At 44.9% G+C, this 15,010-nt stretch overlaps 1 protein-coding gene across 3 annotated transcripts in view; it reads right to left on the bottom strand.

Moving 5' to 3' along the window:
- The window catches only part of foxp4 (forkhead box P4), a 95,670-nt gene that overhangs the window by 15,032 nt on the left and 65,628 nt on the right, over positions 1–15,010 (bottom strand). Inside the window, exons 5-11 of one of the 3 annotated variants that reach the window (XM_067587733.1) lie at positions 14,489–14,623; positions 10,755–10,890; positions 7,708–7,909; positions 6,984–7,082; positions 5,428–5,526; positions 2,178–2,265; positions 862–945 (exon numbers count right to left, since the gene is read on the bottom strand). In XM_067587733.1, the coding sequence (XP_067443834.1) occupies positions 862–945; positions 2,178–2,265; positions 5,428–5,526; positions 6,984–7,082; positions 7,708–7,909; positions 10,755–10,890; positions 14,489–14,623 (843 nt within the window). Of the gene's footprint in view, positions 1–861; positions 946–2,177; positions 2,266–5,427; positions 5,527–6,983; positions 7,083–7,707; positions 7,910–10,754; positions 10,894–14,488; positions 14,624–15,010 lie in introns of all 3 variants that reach the window. The other 2 variants (XM_067587732.1, XM_067587734.1) reach the window with 2 other exon arrangements.

Raw genomic sequence — 15,010 nt, 5'->3', positions numbered from 1 at the left:
AGGTACTTCATTAACGCTGCAACCCTGCCAAATCACCACGGCAACAGTCGAACCCTGTTAATTGAGGCCAAGCTTTGTTTCCATTCCTGACGCTCCTCCCCTGCCCCTCCTCCTCCAATCCCTGACCCTGAGGCTCGTCTCCAGTGGTGACAGAACACGCCTCTTCCTGATTTCCCATTAGATGTTAATGGCAGCTGATCCCCCTGCGATCAACACATCATCCAGATACACAAGTGCACAAAAACACACAGACACGCACATCACACACACACGTTGCCACTCGGCTACACCCATTTATATCCCCTCAAATTAAGACACTCTAACCTCTAATTGACAATTAATTTCAACATCTTCATATTTTAATAAGACTCCTCGTCAATCTGAATAATGAAATATTCATTAGATACCTAATAACAACCTCACCAACCAGTGTGGAGACACTCACACAGAAATGTACACACACATCACATCACATTTCTACCCTTTCTGTCACCACACACTGAAAATACTGTGAGAAGTGCTTTGGCTCTTGTCTCCCTGACCAGCTGAGAAATTGCAGTTGCATCAAATACAAAACAAAGCTGAACTTCGACTCAGACACAGTTTGAATGTGTGAATAGTTAAATGAATTTATAAATAACACATAACCCTCACTGGTCAATAGAGGGCGCAGATACCAAGCTAGAGAGTAACAGGGGTGCATGAAATGCCAAGAAGGTTTAGGAATAAAGAAACTGATAAATATATAAAATAAAAAAGAAGAGTTTGTAGCTGAATATGAAATAATAGCAAAAATTTGGTGTCAGAGGGTAAAGGAAAAGGTGATGTATTTTGCGATTTGGGGTTCCAGTGTGTACTTACAGGTTGGTTAAAAGGCTTTGGCTCTGAGGGGCGCATGTGCAGGTGGGTCATCATGGCTTGGAGTCGTTCGCTCTCTTTCGCCAGCTGGGAGACACACAACGGCGGTTATCACCATGAAATACACTTCATCTCATTTCATTACCCTTAGATTGATATAATGTGGTATTGACACAGAATTACAATTACAATTACACCTCAGGCAGAGAGATGGATATGAGAGTGAGCTGCCTCAGCACACGGAGCTCTCTCAAACACTCACACTAGCCTGCAGACACACTCGTCCCCGTTTGACATTGTTAACTGCCGTTTAATGGGTACTGCTACAGCCTGTGGAAACGCTGCATCCTCTGTGTGTGTTTGTGCACGAGTACAAGCGTACACATGTGTTGCCTCCAGAAACAACGGATCTACACTAAGACCGATAGCACCATTAACATACTTACACACTGCTAAGAAGTGTGGATGTGTGCAAATACGAGAAATTTAAACACAGCGCCGGTGCTTGCTGTATGTGTGTGTGTGTGTGCTGTTAGAGGGTAGAGTGGTGGGCTGCCTGTGGACTGCTGAGGGATGAAGTGACATGTCAGGGAGAGAGAGACGGCCATCCTGATGTGATGTGACACCAGCTGCCTCTCTGTCACTTTGTGTTCCCTGGTGGTGGCTTCAGGGACTCAGCTAAACGCTGTTTACCACCACCACCACCAAACACAACGCTAACCCTAATGCTGGACAGCCCACACACACATACACCATGATGTGAACAGGGTATTCAGGACTGTTTTGGAAACTATGACAAGATGTGCGTGAAGAGACAGGCTTTGTGCTTTCACTGCGTTAAAAAACTTTTCTCATGTACTGCTTGAGTACTTCACTTCCTACTGAGTGTTGGTGTTTTGCCTTTGCTGGAGCATTCAGATGTTTCAAGAGTGTTGTGTGCATGAACCACTTTGAGAAGAAGAGAGGCCACACAGCCTGGTCCTCTGCTTTCTAGCTCGCGTCTCTCTCTTTTCTCTTCTCTCTCTCTCTCTCTCTCTCTCCCTCCTCCCCTCTCAGCCTCTCTCCCTCTTGCTGGTGACCAGAGCAGCTTTATAATTGGAGCAGCGATGGCAGCTTCCCTGCCGACTGCTCCTTTTAAATTACAAGCTCCACTGCTCTCCATAAACTCTGCCCTGCCTCAGACAAGTTACTGCCATTGACTGGCTGAAACAGTCTTCAGGACTTTGTTTGTGCGCAGATGACAATTAAGTGTGTGTGTGTGCGTGTGTGTGTGTGTGTGTGTGTGTGTGTGTGTGTGTGTGTGTGTGTGTGTGACCCACCTGAATCTCCAGTTGCTGAACCACCTGCATCTGAACTCGGCACTGAGCAGTGCTGCGGTCATCTAGGGCGTGCTCATTGTTCAAGTGCCTAGAGGAAAAAGGGAAATGCAAGAAGGTCAGCGTTCAATCATTTTTCGGACATAAGATTATAGATTATAAAGACAAATAACAAGCATCATGATCAAAGTACTGCCAGTCCTGATTCACTGATGATTTCTGAGTCAAACTGAGTCTGTAGAATCAATTCACAGGTCCTGAATGATGAAGTAACAAACTCAGCTCTTTCACTTTTATTTATCTACGAGTTTATTGAGTTACGAACTGTTTCAGCGCTATAAAAATAAATCATAATCTTGGAAGTTTATTTTGTCTAGTGAAGGACACAGCAGCTGTGTTTTGTGTGTGTATACTTCATTGGTGCTCAGTGAGCCATGATCCAAGACAACCACCTGGATATGAGCTCATGTGTTATCGCACAAAACCTTATCTTAAGACATTCTGTAAGCTAAACTCCACTTATTAACACTGGTGCGCATGCGAGTGTGTGTGCACGCGTGAACAGACGTGTGTGTATGTGTGAATGGTGGCGCTGTTTGTTTCCTCGAATGTGGGAGGACCCGGGACCTTCTGATCTTTCCCAGTGCACCCCTCCCTGTCTCCCTTCCTCCATCCCTTTCTCTCCCCTCTGTCATCGCCAAGGTTATTCACAGGTTGCTCAGTGTGTGTATGTGTGTGCTCATGCATATCACAAGTGTGTGTGTGTGCGTGCAATTGCGTGTGCCAGTATTACAGGGTGAGTTTTAGGATATCCTGTGGTATAATCTGAGTAACTTTCATAAAGCCTCTTCTCTGACTTGTTTATTGTGAAAATGTATGCAACACAAGAAAACGCGTGTGTGCATGTAATATATGACCGTGTGTGTGTGTGTGTGTGTGTCTTTAAGAAAGTAGAAAGTTAGGCAATATCAGGCGAAGACTAGAAATGAAACAAAAACAATGATGTCATGGCATGGCTAATCCAGGCAGATAGACGGCTCAACACAAGTGCACGATAATAATAACAAAAACATGATCTCACCCCCCTCTCTCTCTCTCTCTCTCTCTCTCTCTCTCTCTCTCTCTCTCTCTCTCTCTCTATTTCGCTCTCTGTCAAGCTCTCTCTCCCTCTTCCTCACTTGCACTTCTGTCCACTCTCCCCTTCCCACTCCTCTTCCCCCGCAACTCCCCAAATGCCTATGATTCACACTCATTCCAACCAAATCTGCCCCGAAACCCTCCCCTCTCTCTATAGCTGGGCCATAAACAGTAGCAGGGTTTTTTTTCGATGTGTCCCGACAATGAGGCTCTGTTTACTCCTCTGAGTGCTGGCAGACAAGGCTTTAACCCACATTACACCCAGCTCCACCGACCACAGCCAGAGTATTATACCAGAGGACAGGGAGGGGGAGGGAGGGGGAGGTGGGCAGAGAGAAGAGAAGAAAGCCTGAAATAGTGGAGTGTCTCCCTCCTCTGTTCTTCTGCTCTACCCTTTTCCCTCCTGGGGCGATGACTAAGGCTGGCTGGAAGGGAGCGCACTGTTGGACTGACGGCATTATCTGTCACTGGCTCTTTTTTTCATCTCCCTCCCTCTTACATACACTCACACACACACACACACACACACACACACACTCTTTCGCTCTCTCTCTCTCTCTCTCCTTCCATCTGCCCTGGGGCTACGTGAAACGAGACACCAAACAACAGCTTTCCTCTCCAAACTTTCCCAGCCTGCCTGCAAGCTTTGATCTGACTGTCCGATGCCATCACAATCATTACGCACACTTCTGTGATTATGTGTGTGTGTGTGAGTACGTATTTCATCACCTCGGCTTATTAATATCTCCATTGTTCAAATAGCTATGAGTTCCACATAGATAATAAGAGTGTGAGTTTGTTTAGGGCGTCGTTAGAAGCTTGTGAAGCCGTCGTTAGTAGGCATAGTGCCATGGGAAGTCCACTGAACTGCGTGTGTGACAGAGGAGGAGTTAGCAGGATGTCAAGGCCAGATACTGTTCTGCATCGGCATCCCTAAAGACTCCAAACAGGCAAATAACAACAAAGACAGACACACAGAAGGAGGAGAGGATGAAAGTCTGAGGAAGAAGGACGCAGAGTGGGAGAGTGAGGAGGAGAATGTTTGATGTCTTTACCACTGAGGTGGGCTAAAAAGATGTACTTGTAGATGAGTTGATTAAAAATACTTTTCTATTTTAGCAAAGAAGCTGTCTGACCATTCAGAGAAAAAAAACACACAAAACACAAACGCACAAAAACACCAATCAGGAGGAAGAGAGCTGACACCACTAATACAAAAACATGTGGATATATTTATCCAAATATTTCAATGTTAAAGCACACACACGCCAATAATGTAAAAATAGACAGAGGGTAATCCCTCAAAATAAAGGAGAATTTACACACATGGTGTGTGTTGATAGTATGTGTACTTCTGTGTATGTGCATGTGTGTATGCATGCATGTGCCTCAGAGCGAATGTGATGTAACAGATGGCAACTGATGTATTAGTGTGGTAATACACAACACCAGTGATGTACGTGACTGACACTCTGCATTTAGCATATAGTGTAGTTTCACTTTACTTTATCTTTTGTTCCTACAAGTAAACTCAATCAGAGGTTTCTTTTTCCTACAATGCAACTAGAGGCTTGTTATGTGTTTGTTACCAATTAGTGATGAAATTGAGGGTAGTTTTAATGTGGTTTTAAACCAAGTTTGTGGTAACTGCAGGATTTGGGGATTTCTAGCCAAGAAGACTGCACATTTGAAAACAATACTGATGGTTATCAATGTAATGCAAGAATGAGTGGACAAGAAGATTTGAGTGATCTTAATTCATCTTTATGCAATGTCTTCAAAATAAAGATTTTGGATAAAAGATTATGAGATGAAATCTGAAAACGTTGTCCTTATGACTCCTCCAAGGAAACTATAGATACATCCAAGAGCTGTTGAAGGGTGCGTAATTGAAAAATGGCCACCTTCACAGGATGATTGGTCAACACAGAACTTTTAAGAATGCCACTGTCGTCTTTTTCCAACAGCAATATTAAAAATATGACATGTCATGAGCATTCAGTGCTTCAACTTTGAAGCAATAATAAAAGGTTTTCATTATGTGGAGCATTATCAGTGTCAGTGTGGTCTGTACCCCCAAACTACGCATCATGTATCACATTTCTGGATAACTTACTTGATGAACTGTCCCATGTCCTCACACAGTGCTTCACAGCCAGGCCACTTACACTCTCCATGCCCGTAGAGGGGATGGGAGCCGGCATGCTCCTCATGACTGCGATGAAGGAGAGACACACAAAAAGAGACAACAGTAAGACAGTAAAACAGCTGTTACATTGTTCATAATGTTTTGTTATGAACACAGCAATTAAAGTCAGATACATAGAATAAGAAGTGTTAATATGGCACAAACTCACACACAAACACAGACATGTAAAGCTAACTGTAGCAGCAGCAGTAGCACCAATACAGCCATCTGAGTTTGGTTAGCAGTCATTAGTTTGTACAGTTCACGAAGCCAAGTGCAGAGAGAGGAGGATAGAGCAGAGTGGGGTCAGTTACAGAAGCCAGGCAAATAGGGGAATTGGTCCAGCAACCTCAGAAGCACATTCTTAAGTCCGTGACCTGTCTTTTTGTCCTTGGTGGTGTGTGTGTTGTGCCTTGTGTGTGTGTTAATGTTGCTGTGTGTTCTTATGTTTCAGGAGTTGACACAGAGTCGGCACAGGACCAACCAGCCATGACTGATTGGCGGCGGCTGCCGTCATGTGCTGGTTGTTCTTTTGTGGTGAGAGTATGCTTATGTGTGCTTGCATGTGTGTGTTTTTGTGTGTGTATCTGTGCATATTTATGAGTGTGTGTGTGTGTGTGTGTGTGACGGAGAAGGACTGGGCCAGGTTTGGTTTGGGCCCATGGTAAAATAACTGTAACGGTGCGTGTGTGTCTGTGTGTGTGTGTGTGTGGCAGGTCCAGTAGCAGATGTGGTTCAGACGTGGACCTTCGCCGGCGACTGCTGTCTCCACATACTGTATATTTACATGACTGTGTATGTGTGTATTTATATGTGTGTGTGTGTGTGTGTGCATGAGGGTGGATGTGTGTGCGTGTGTGTGTGTGTGTGGACTGGAATGGGGATTCTCCCAAATCAACATCAGAAGGTTGTCTAACAAAAACCATTTGTCTAGCAGATGGAAACATGTCTCACTCCCTCTCCCTTTGCTTTTTTGCCTCTTCCTGATCATATGTGCAGGCTGAGGTTGGAGCTATATGTGTGCGTGTGTGTCTGCACGTGTGTGTGTGTGTGTGTGTGTGTGCTGGTTGTGGTTGAGGCAACTCAGAAGCAGCTCAGACAGAAGACATGACAAACTGCTGGCAACCACATTCTCCTCCACATCAGCCATGCATTAGCTTAGCAGGCTAACACACTAATGCTACCCACTCCCTGATCTACTGTAGCCAACTCTGCACACTGTAGCGGTAGTACGACAGTGTGACACAATTTGATAACCTAATGGGCGTTCTTTTAATTAATACATGCCCACCCACCTTGACCCCCTCAAAGATGAGGTCAGAGGTCAGGGTCAGCTCTAGAGCAATGCCCCTGGAGCAAGCAGTGAATCAGTGCCATAGGACATTTCAGACCACCCTCCAGAGTGTGTCTCTCTATCTTACGCTGAGTCGATCGTGTGTGTGTGTGTGTGTGTGTGTATGTGTGAGTGTGTATGTGCTACTCACTGGCTGCTGGGGGGTTGGCTGCCTTTGGAGTAAAGGGGGATATGGTCATCTGCGCTGTCTGTCTTGGTGAAGGAGGATATCCACTCAAACAGTCTGGCTCTTAAAAACGGAAACAAGCCCATAAGCAACCGACACAGTCATGGGACAACATAACTCTAATACAGTGTGTAGACTGCTAATACTCCTAGCACATGCATCCCTAGTATGTCCACATGGAACCAAGGAAATTTTCTCTACAGCAAATTCAGATCCTGAAATATAGATGATTCCAGCAAATAAATCCCATTTTTTTACCAGGTGGCCTGTAGTCACTATCTCCCTCTACTTCTCCTCCCCTGCGTCCACCATCCTCTCCTCTCCTCTCCTCTCCTCTCCTCTCCTCTCCTTTCCTCTCCTCTCCTCTCCTCTCCTCTCCACCATACCATAGTAGCATGTGGTTGACAGCATATTGGCAGAACATATTGCACCCAACACACCTCCTATCAAATGAGTTGAGAGACTTTTACACCCTGGTGATGTGTGGTATGCTGCATGTGCATGTTTTGTAACTTTGTAACTTCGCATGCGTAGGTATGGAAGAACAGCTAAAAGCTAAAAAGTTAAAGGCCCGAAAACAACATAGCAAGAACGTGTGAATTAGAGAGACTACGGGTCACACAGAGGACAGACACACCCTCACACTGTGGATATTTTAAGCATTTCGACGTGCAGCACATAACTGTACCTGTCTCTCTTTGGGGTGTGGCTCTGTCCATTGGGCAGGCTGTGCAGTGGGATGTGAGCGCTGGCAGCTTTGGGGAAGGCTGAGGTAGAATTAGAGCTGTTGGTGCTCAAGTCCAGGCCCTCGGCCTGTTTCAGGGCCTCCTCGCTGCTTGGAACCCCTGACACATCCTTCCACAGCTGTTGGAGGTCTGACGGACACATTGCTGCAGAGAAGGAACACCGTTAACTCAGTGATGTGTGTCACTTGATTCAGTCGAGGACTTTCACATGGTCAGTGCAAAGATGATGGTGATGGAGGTGTTTCAGTTAAACGAATAAAAACTAAGCAAAGAAGGAAAATAGTTAATAATTATTTAGATGAGAGAATATGTAAAATATAACCCACATAGATACACACAGACATGCTGTAAATAAACTGAGGCCACAGAGAGCTGTGACTGACAACCATTCTAATCCCCATAAAAACACACAATGCAACAATTAGGACCGCTTGGAGTGGTTAAGAGAGGAAAATCGGGCCCACTAATACAAACAATAGGTTAATTTTTGCATGTCTCTGTTATTTTTTCCACATCTCCACTATTCCTCAACTATTTTCTAATTCTGCTGGTAACTCCTACTGTCCACCGGCACCACTGCTCCTGTCACTACCACTATTTGTCTGAACAGGGTGGGTGCACACTTTGAGCTCTCTCTAGTCGCAGCTTTGTTATTTCTGCTCCAATTTCACAGTGAGAGAGACGCCTAAAATGCCACAGCCAACTCCAATGGATCTTACCGTGCATGCACGCACGCAGCCACACACACATCTGCGCATACACACACATTCAGAGACCTCGCAGCAATCCAAATATTATGTCTGCTTTGTCTGCATTCTTCTGTGGTCCCGCCAAAACAAAAGTTCTCACTATGGAGGAATGAGGTGGTGTGTGTGTGTGTGCATGGATGTCTGTGTGTGTGTGTGTGTGTGTGTGTGTATTATCCAAGAAACCCGACCAATCTGTAGACACGCCCAGAGAGTGAAAGTGTAAAGTAGTTATCGGATTGTTAGAGTGTTTCCTCTTTTCACTTATCAGACTGGCTAAAACCACATCCATCCATTCAATCAAAAAAATTGAGAAAAAATTACTTAAGAGAAAAGAAGAGACTCTGGAGAAAATCAGCAATGTACAAAGCAAGCAAACACAAGCTGTAAGCAGCTGAGAGCAGAACAAATATGCAAACAAACATCCTGGTTTTGTGTGCACTCAGGTGAAAATGTACTTGCACAACATCTTCCAGCTAGTCTTGATAAATACAAAGCATTTGAGAAGATGAGAGTGCTCTTGCTTACCATTACTGGCTCACACATTTCAGACGTACACACCATATCTGGCTGCTAGGGTCATATTTATTTCACACTGATGTCCCTGGACAAATGAGACATGCTAGAAAGTAGCCTGAAGTTACTTAGAAGGTGGGGTCTAACAGGATGAAGTCAAGTCCAATGTTTTTTTTTGCGTATAAGAGTGAAAGAAGCTGCTAAGAATTAGGGCATGCAAGTTTGAAAAGAAATCTCACTGCTTGCTCAGATCTATAGTATTAACACAATCCATCAGAACAATTAATAAACTCCAATTTGTGTGCTTACACATTAAAATTTACTATAATAGTAGGTTTTGTGTTTAGCGTGCAGCTATGAGATGTCTAAGAAGCGCTCCCATCTCACTGCAGTGAGAGAAACAAAAACTATAGCAGGACCCCTCGTGTCACCCACCCCACCACCTACCCACCGGACACAACGGCCCTTTGAGGCGGGGCAACAGTGTGTGCATTTGTGTGTGTAGGTGCGAGTGTTTAAGCATGTGCATTTGTGTGCGAGTGTTTGTGTGTGTGTTTGTGTGGCATGGCTGGCCAGAGGAATGCTCCGGCTCACGCCTGGCTGAGCCGTCACAATGGACCAGCTCTTTCACACTGCAGGGAAATTCCACTCTGATACAGAGGGAAAGAAAAAGAGAAGGAGATGCCGAAGCCAAATGTTTGCAACTGTCTGAAAAATTACACTCTTCTATCCAAAACTGTAGCCTCTGTCTTTTCATTTGTATTCCATTTGCATCCACTCCTTTTTTTTTTACTCTCTCTCTGTAAACTGGTAATTCCACTTGCCCTCTGGTGGATCCCCTTCACACACACACACACACACACACACACACACGCACACCCTGCCCCCTAGCATATAAACACACACATATAATACACAAATCACACTAACGTTTCTGAGCGATTTTCGGGTGTTGTATGAAGCTTATCTGCAATGAACTTTTGGGAAATGTAACTGATTTTATTTCTGTGTTCTTTTGATTGACATTACAAAGCGAGTAGGAGAGTGTGTGAGCTTGTGTGTGACTGCTTGTGACTGTGCAGGAGCAAAAGAAAGCAAAAGAGAGAGATCAGACAGAGGGAGGGAAACTGGTCTGTTTGGTCAACTCAGTCAGCGCTTTAGCAATGTTACGGCCACTTAAGAGCCCCTAAAGCATTCTCCGTGTGTGAGATAGTGTGTGTGTGTGTGTGTGTGTGTGTGTACACAGCGCACAGACAAAAGTGGATACAGACACACATGTTTAGTAAGGGCGGACCAGTCAACAGTCAACATTTATTGCACTAAAACCCTGCTGACAAAATGAAGGGGCTGCAGGAGAAGTTACACATAAGAACCCAAAAAAATCCAGTGGGCACACAGCAATAGCAAAACGATGATGTTCTTGTGTCTGGCTAATCTCAAGTACACACACGCACACATACACTCACACAGGCACATGCACACACCTCCAAGCAGGGGGCTTAGTGGCATATTTTACCTATTATCCAAATGAGTACCTTCCACAAACCCACCAATCAGGTTTCCTTTTATGTTTTATAGGCTGATTAACTTAACAGGCTTCACATGCGGCATTGGGCACATGCCTGTGTGTGCGCACACGCAGTTATGACCATGTGTGCATGTGTGTGACTGAGTGCTGTACGCTGAGGGTTGTGTATATGATAGTGCGTGTATGTGTGTGCACGTACCTTGCTGCAGAGACTGCATGGCGGCGGTTGGCTGCAGTGGGACCAGGCCTTGTCTCTGGAGGTTGAGGATGTGCTGCTGCTGAAGCTGCTGCATCTGGATCAGCTGCTGCTGGAAGGCCAACTGCTTACTGCCTAGCTGCTGTATGCAAGGAGACGGAGAGACAGTGGGTAGAAAAAGTTAGTAAGTTGGGTATTACTTCTTTGCTGCAGTGATAACCAACTGCCCCTCAGGGATAAGGTCCATCTCATTTTGTTTTATCTTATCTCGACTCAATTTGAAGAATACAATTGAAAATGATTTCTATCCCTTCTGGAAGTAATTCATTACCACCAAAATCTTTTATATTCAATATAGGACCCACTGGTTCTTGTTCAGATTGTGAGAGCTTTGTTTTGGCAATTTGTGACCAAAATTAGGACAGAATGGCAGAAGTTTGAATAAAATATGGTCTGATTTTTTTTTTTTCACACAATGAAAGTACACTGAACCTGTGCAGTCCTGTAGAAATCTGCTTGCACCTAAGAAATATTTATTTATATTCTTTTTTTAATTGACATTTTAAGCTAAAATTCAAAATTTCGTAAGAATTTGCCTCTGATTAAGTGGTTTTCAAAATTTTACTTTAAAAAAGCTCTTCCCTGTTTTTATTATGATGTCAATTGGTATACTCAAACCATGACTTCATTCAGTGTGAACAAACCCAAGTATACAGTCAACTAAGAAATGAATTAAAGGATGATGTAAAGGTTAATTGTCTGCTGCTGAAAAACAAAGCGAGAGCTACGAGGCCAGAATGGAGAAAATTAGTCCCGTACTAAAAGGAAGAAGAGCCTGAGGCCAATCGGTTAGGACCCTGAGGATGAACAGAAGAAGGGAGAGTGGGAGAGACTACATGGCGCGTGGCGATAATATTGGTGTGTGTTACGGTGATAAATGTCCCCTTTCCTGCTCTCCAAGTCTAGGGTAGACCTGGCCTGTGCTGCACTGTTTGAAGTCCCCCCTCCCCTCAACTAACCCCCGAGAGAGTTGGACTTTATCTCTCACAGATAACTTGTGGAGAGGAAAAATAAATAAATACAACTTCAGGAACTGCTCATTGTGTGTGCATGTGTGTGTGAGAGAGAGTGGCAGCCGGGAACTCTTTGAACAGAGAGGAACTCACAGGAAGGGCAGATAGGTCACTTCCTTTCAGACTGGTGCCTGGGGAGAAGGAGTGTGGTGGCAGTGTGGGGGAGGTGTAGAGGAGTAAGCACAACTATTCTTCACAAAAGAAAACCAGAGAAGGATGAAAACGGGGAAAGGCTTAATTTTTTTTTTCATGCAATGGGCCGACGAAATTCGGTTTTCAAGATAATTGAAAACTTTTTAATATTTGTACTTAATATTTGTGATCTGACTTAAAATGGCTTAAAACAGTGTCCTAATTTTAGTTGTTATTCTATGTTGGTTAAGTAGACTTGTAGAGTATTGTAATTAATGTTTAACGGAGAAACAAACATCCTTTAAGCTTCGTGATAAGCATAGAACTGCACTATGCTTACATAGTGCAGTTCTTTGAACAGAGTCACGTGGCCAAATTGTCATTTGTTGCAATAAATGGTTTATCATAATCAGAGTGTCCTGCCTGAACTGTCTCCCTCTGTCCAGCCCTCCAGCCCCTCCTTTTTTCCTACGTGTCCGTCCATTTCATTTCTTCCTCTCCCCCCTCTGTCGCTCATTCCCTCCTGAGATATGTCTATGGTTCTTTAAAACACATTGTGTGTGTGTGTGAACGTGTATGTATGTGTGTGTGTGTGTCTGTGTTCTGTTTACATTAGCTGTGGCTGAGTGGCCAAAGCTAGCGCAGTAACAGGCTGTCAATGTGATTTATGAGCACATCACACACTGTCTGAGCCTGCCAGTCACACAGAAGCACATACGCACACGCACACACAAACACACACGTACTGTAGATGGCCACTCGCAGACAGACACACACATACACGCAGCTCTTGTGACGGTCAGAGTCACTTCATTAAGCTGACTCCTGACCAGTCCCAAATGCTCCGGCGACACACGCAAACACTGACTCTACACACACATACATACTCTCTCTCTCTCTCGATGCATCACTTCCACGCACAAGATAGTGAAGAGGAATTGCAGAAAAGAGGGAAAAGGGCAAAAAGTCACAGCCACTCGAGCACAACCACTCCAAAAGGCAAAGCAGCAATTTTCAGTTTTATCCTCCCTCCTTCTACTGCTGCCTTCTCTGTCCTCGTGTTTTCTGAGTGGCTTCTTCAGAAAAGAAGCCACTCAAAAGACTAGACTTGGTTCAAATCTTCTTCCATATGTATGCTACCTGATCTGCTTATCACTACTCTGAACAGTATGAGTTGAAGGCTTACGTGCCAGCCTTACAATGGAAAACACTCTCTGTTTGTCTCAGTGTCTGACAGCAGCTGCTTGACCAGACGAGATGAGAGAAATGACTGAAAAGGTGTTTTCGGTTGTGATGGCTCGCAGCGACTGTAAAACACTGACTGCTGAAAATGGCCTTAGTCATATCAGCTGTATGTAGCTCTGTAGGGAGGCATATTCCCCCAAGTATATGTGTTTGTGCATTGAACCGTCGCACATCAACCCTCTCCCTCTCTGCATGTATGTATAGCTGTGTGACCAGTGTTTGCACTTGTCTAGTTGTTACAGGACAACAAACCTAAAAACTGGGACAGCGGCAGAGAGAAGGAAGAAAGGGAGAGCCGTTCAGACACCCTCTCAACATGCGAGACGACCACAACTGGTTTGCTTTGGTCACGGTCGACTTGGTTGACCGCTGTCGGCGAGGACTTTGTTGGGAGGGGGGGGGTGGGGGGGGGGTTGGTTCTGCCCAGTGGGAGAAGAAGGGGGGAAGAGGAGGAGAAATCTAGGATGTGTCTCCTCATGCGTTTATCAGAAAGTCTCATGAGGCCCTTCTCTTCAAGTTTGTCTCCTGCATGGTCCTCTGTGTGTCTGATTTTTGGTGAATGAGCAGTCATTTGGTGAATGAGCATTCATGTAAAAATGTCTCTTTCATACAACACACACAGAAACAGGCACACACATACACACACACCCTCTCGCGCACACAGGTTGTGACAGTAATCTTGTCTGATCGATTGAGATCCTCTTTGTTGTGCCACGATGTGATCCTAGTTGATCCTCTGTTATCCTACTGTACCGCAGCTGTGGTTAAAACCTGGTACAGTGTGTGCATGGGTTCATATTTGTGTGTGTGTGTGTGTGAGAGAGAAAGCGGGAGCAAGGGAGGCTCCTAGTGCTGGCGGGGTTAATTGACAATTAAAAGAGTGGCAGACCCCTCCTACAGAGAGATTTCACCTCGGGCTTACAGCTGAAGGCATGCAAATGAATGCTTTGGCAGGGAAGCGAATGGCTTAGCACAGCACTCCCTCACTGCCTCGACATGCAAGGCTGGAAGAAAAAATGACAGTCCATATTCACTAATCCTTGTTTTGAGAAAAGCTTGTACACACAACAGTAAACTACAGAGAAAAGGAGGATGAGAGCGGAGAAAGGGAGAAAGGAAAAGAGAGCTAACATACTGTACGTATCCTTCATTCTTTACATTAGACCCTTGATGTGATTTTTTTTCCTTCTGCAGGCTCCCATGTCAACCACTTTTACTGCGTTTAAGAGTACTTGTGTACTTCAGAGTGTGCTTGAGCTGAGTGAGTGTGTACTTGGTTAAGTTCACCTCTTTTGCTGCTTGCTTCCCAGCCTGCTGCTGCTGCTGCTGCTGCTGCTGTTGCTGCTGCTGCTGCTGCTGCTGCTGCTGAGTCAGAAGCTGGAGATGCAACTGCTCCTGCTGCTTCTTGTAGTACTCCTGTAACTAGAGGCAGACACAGAAATGGGAAGGCACAGGGAGGGGGAGGAGGTGGGTGGAAAGGGGGAGAAATACGAGGCGAGTGAGTCACAACACACTTTGTATCAACCTTCCTTTGACTGGCCACAGCTTGTCTGTTTGTTTGAGTTGCTAATCATTAATTTACTCAGGAAGCTCCATTAAGATTATAATCTTGCTAAGAGGAGAGCAAGGCGAACAGGAAAACTCACACTGACCACAGTGTGTGTATCTGTGTGTGTATGCGAGGAGGGGGGTTATCCTCTTGAGAACGGCTTGTACATGTGTCCGTCTGCAGTTTGTCTTTGTTTCATGGTGCATCAAATGTTCAAAGAGGCTTTTCAGCAGAGAATGACTTCACAGCGCAGCAGTTGC

Source organism: Thunnus thynnus, chromosome 4 (genome assembly GCF_963924715.1).
Source record: "Thunnus thynnus chromosome 4, fThuThy2.1, whole genome shotgun sequence".
Classification (NCBI taxonomy): domain Eukaryota; kingdom Metazoa; phylum Chordata; class Actinopteri; order Scombriformes; family Scombridae; genus Thunnus; species Thunnus thynnus.
This window is presented reverse-complemented; position numbering and strand designations above follow the sequence as displayed.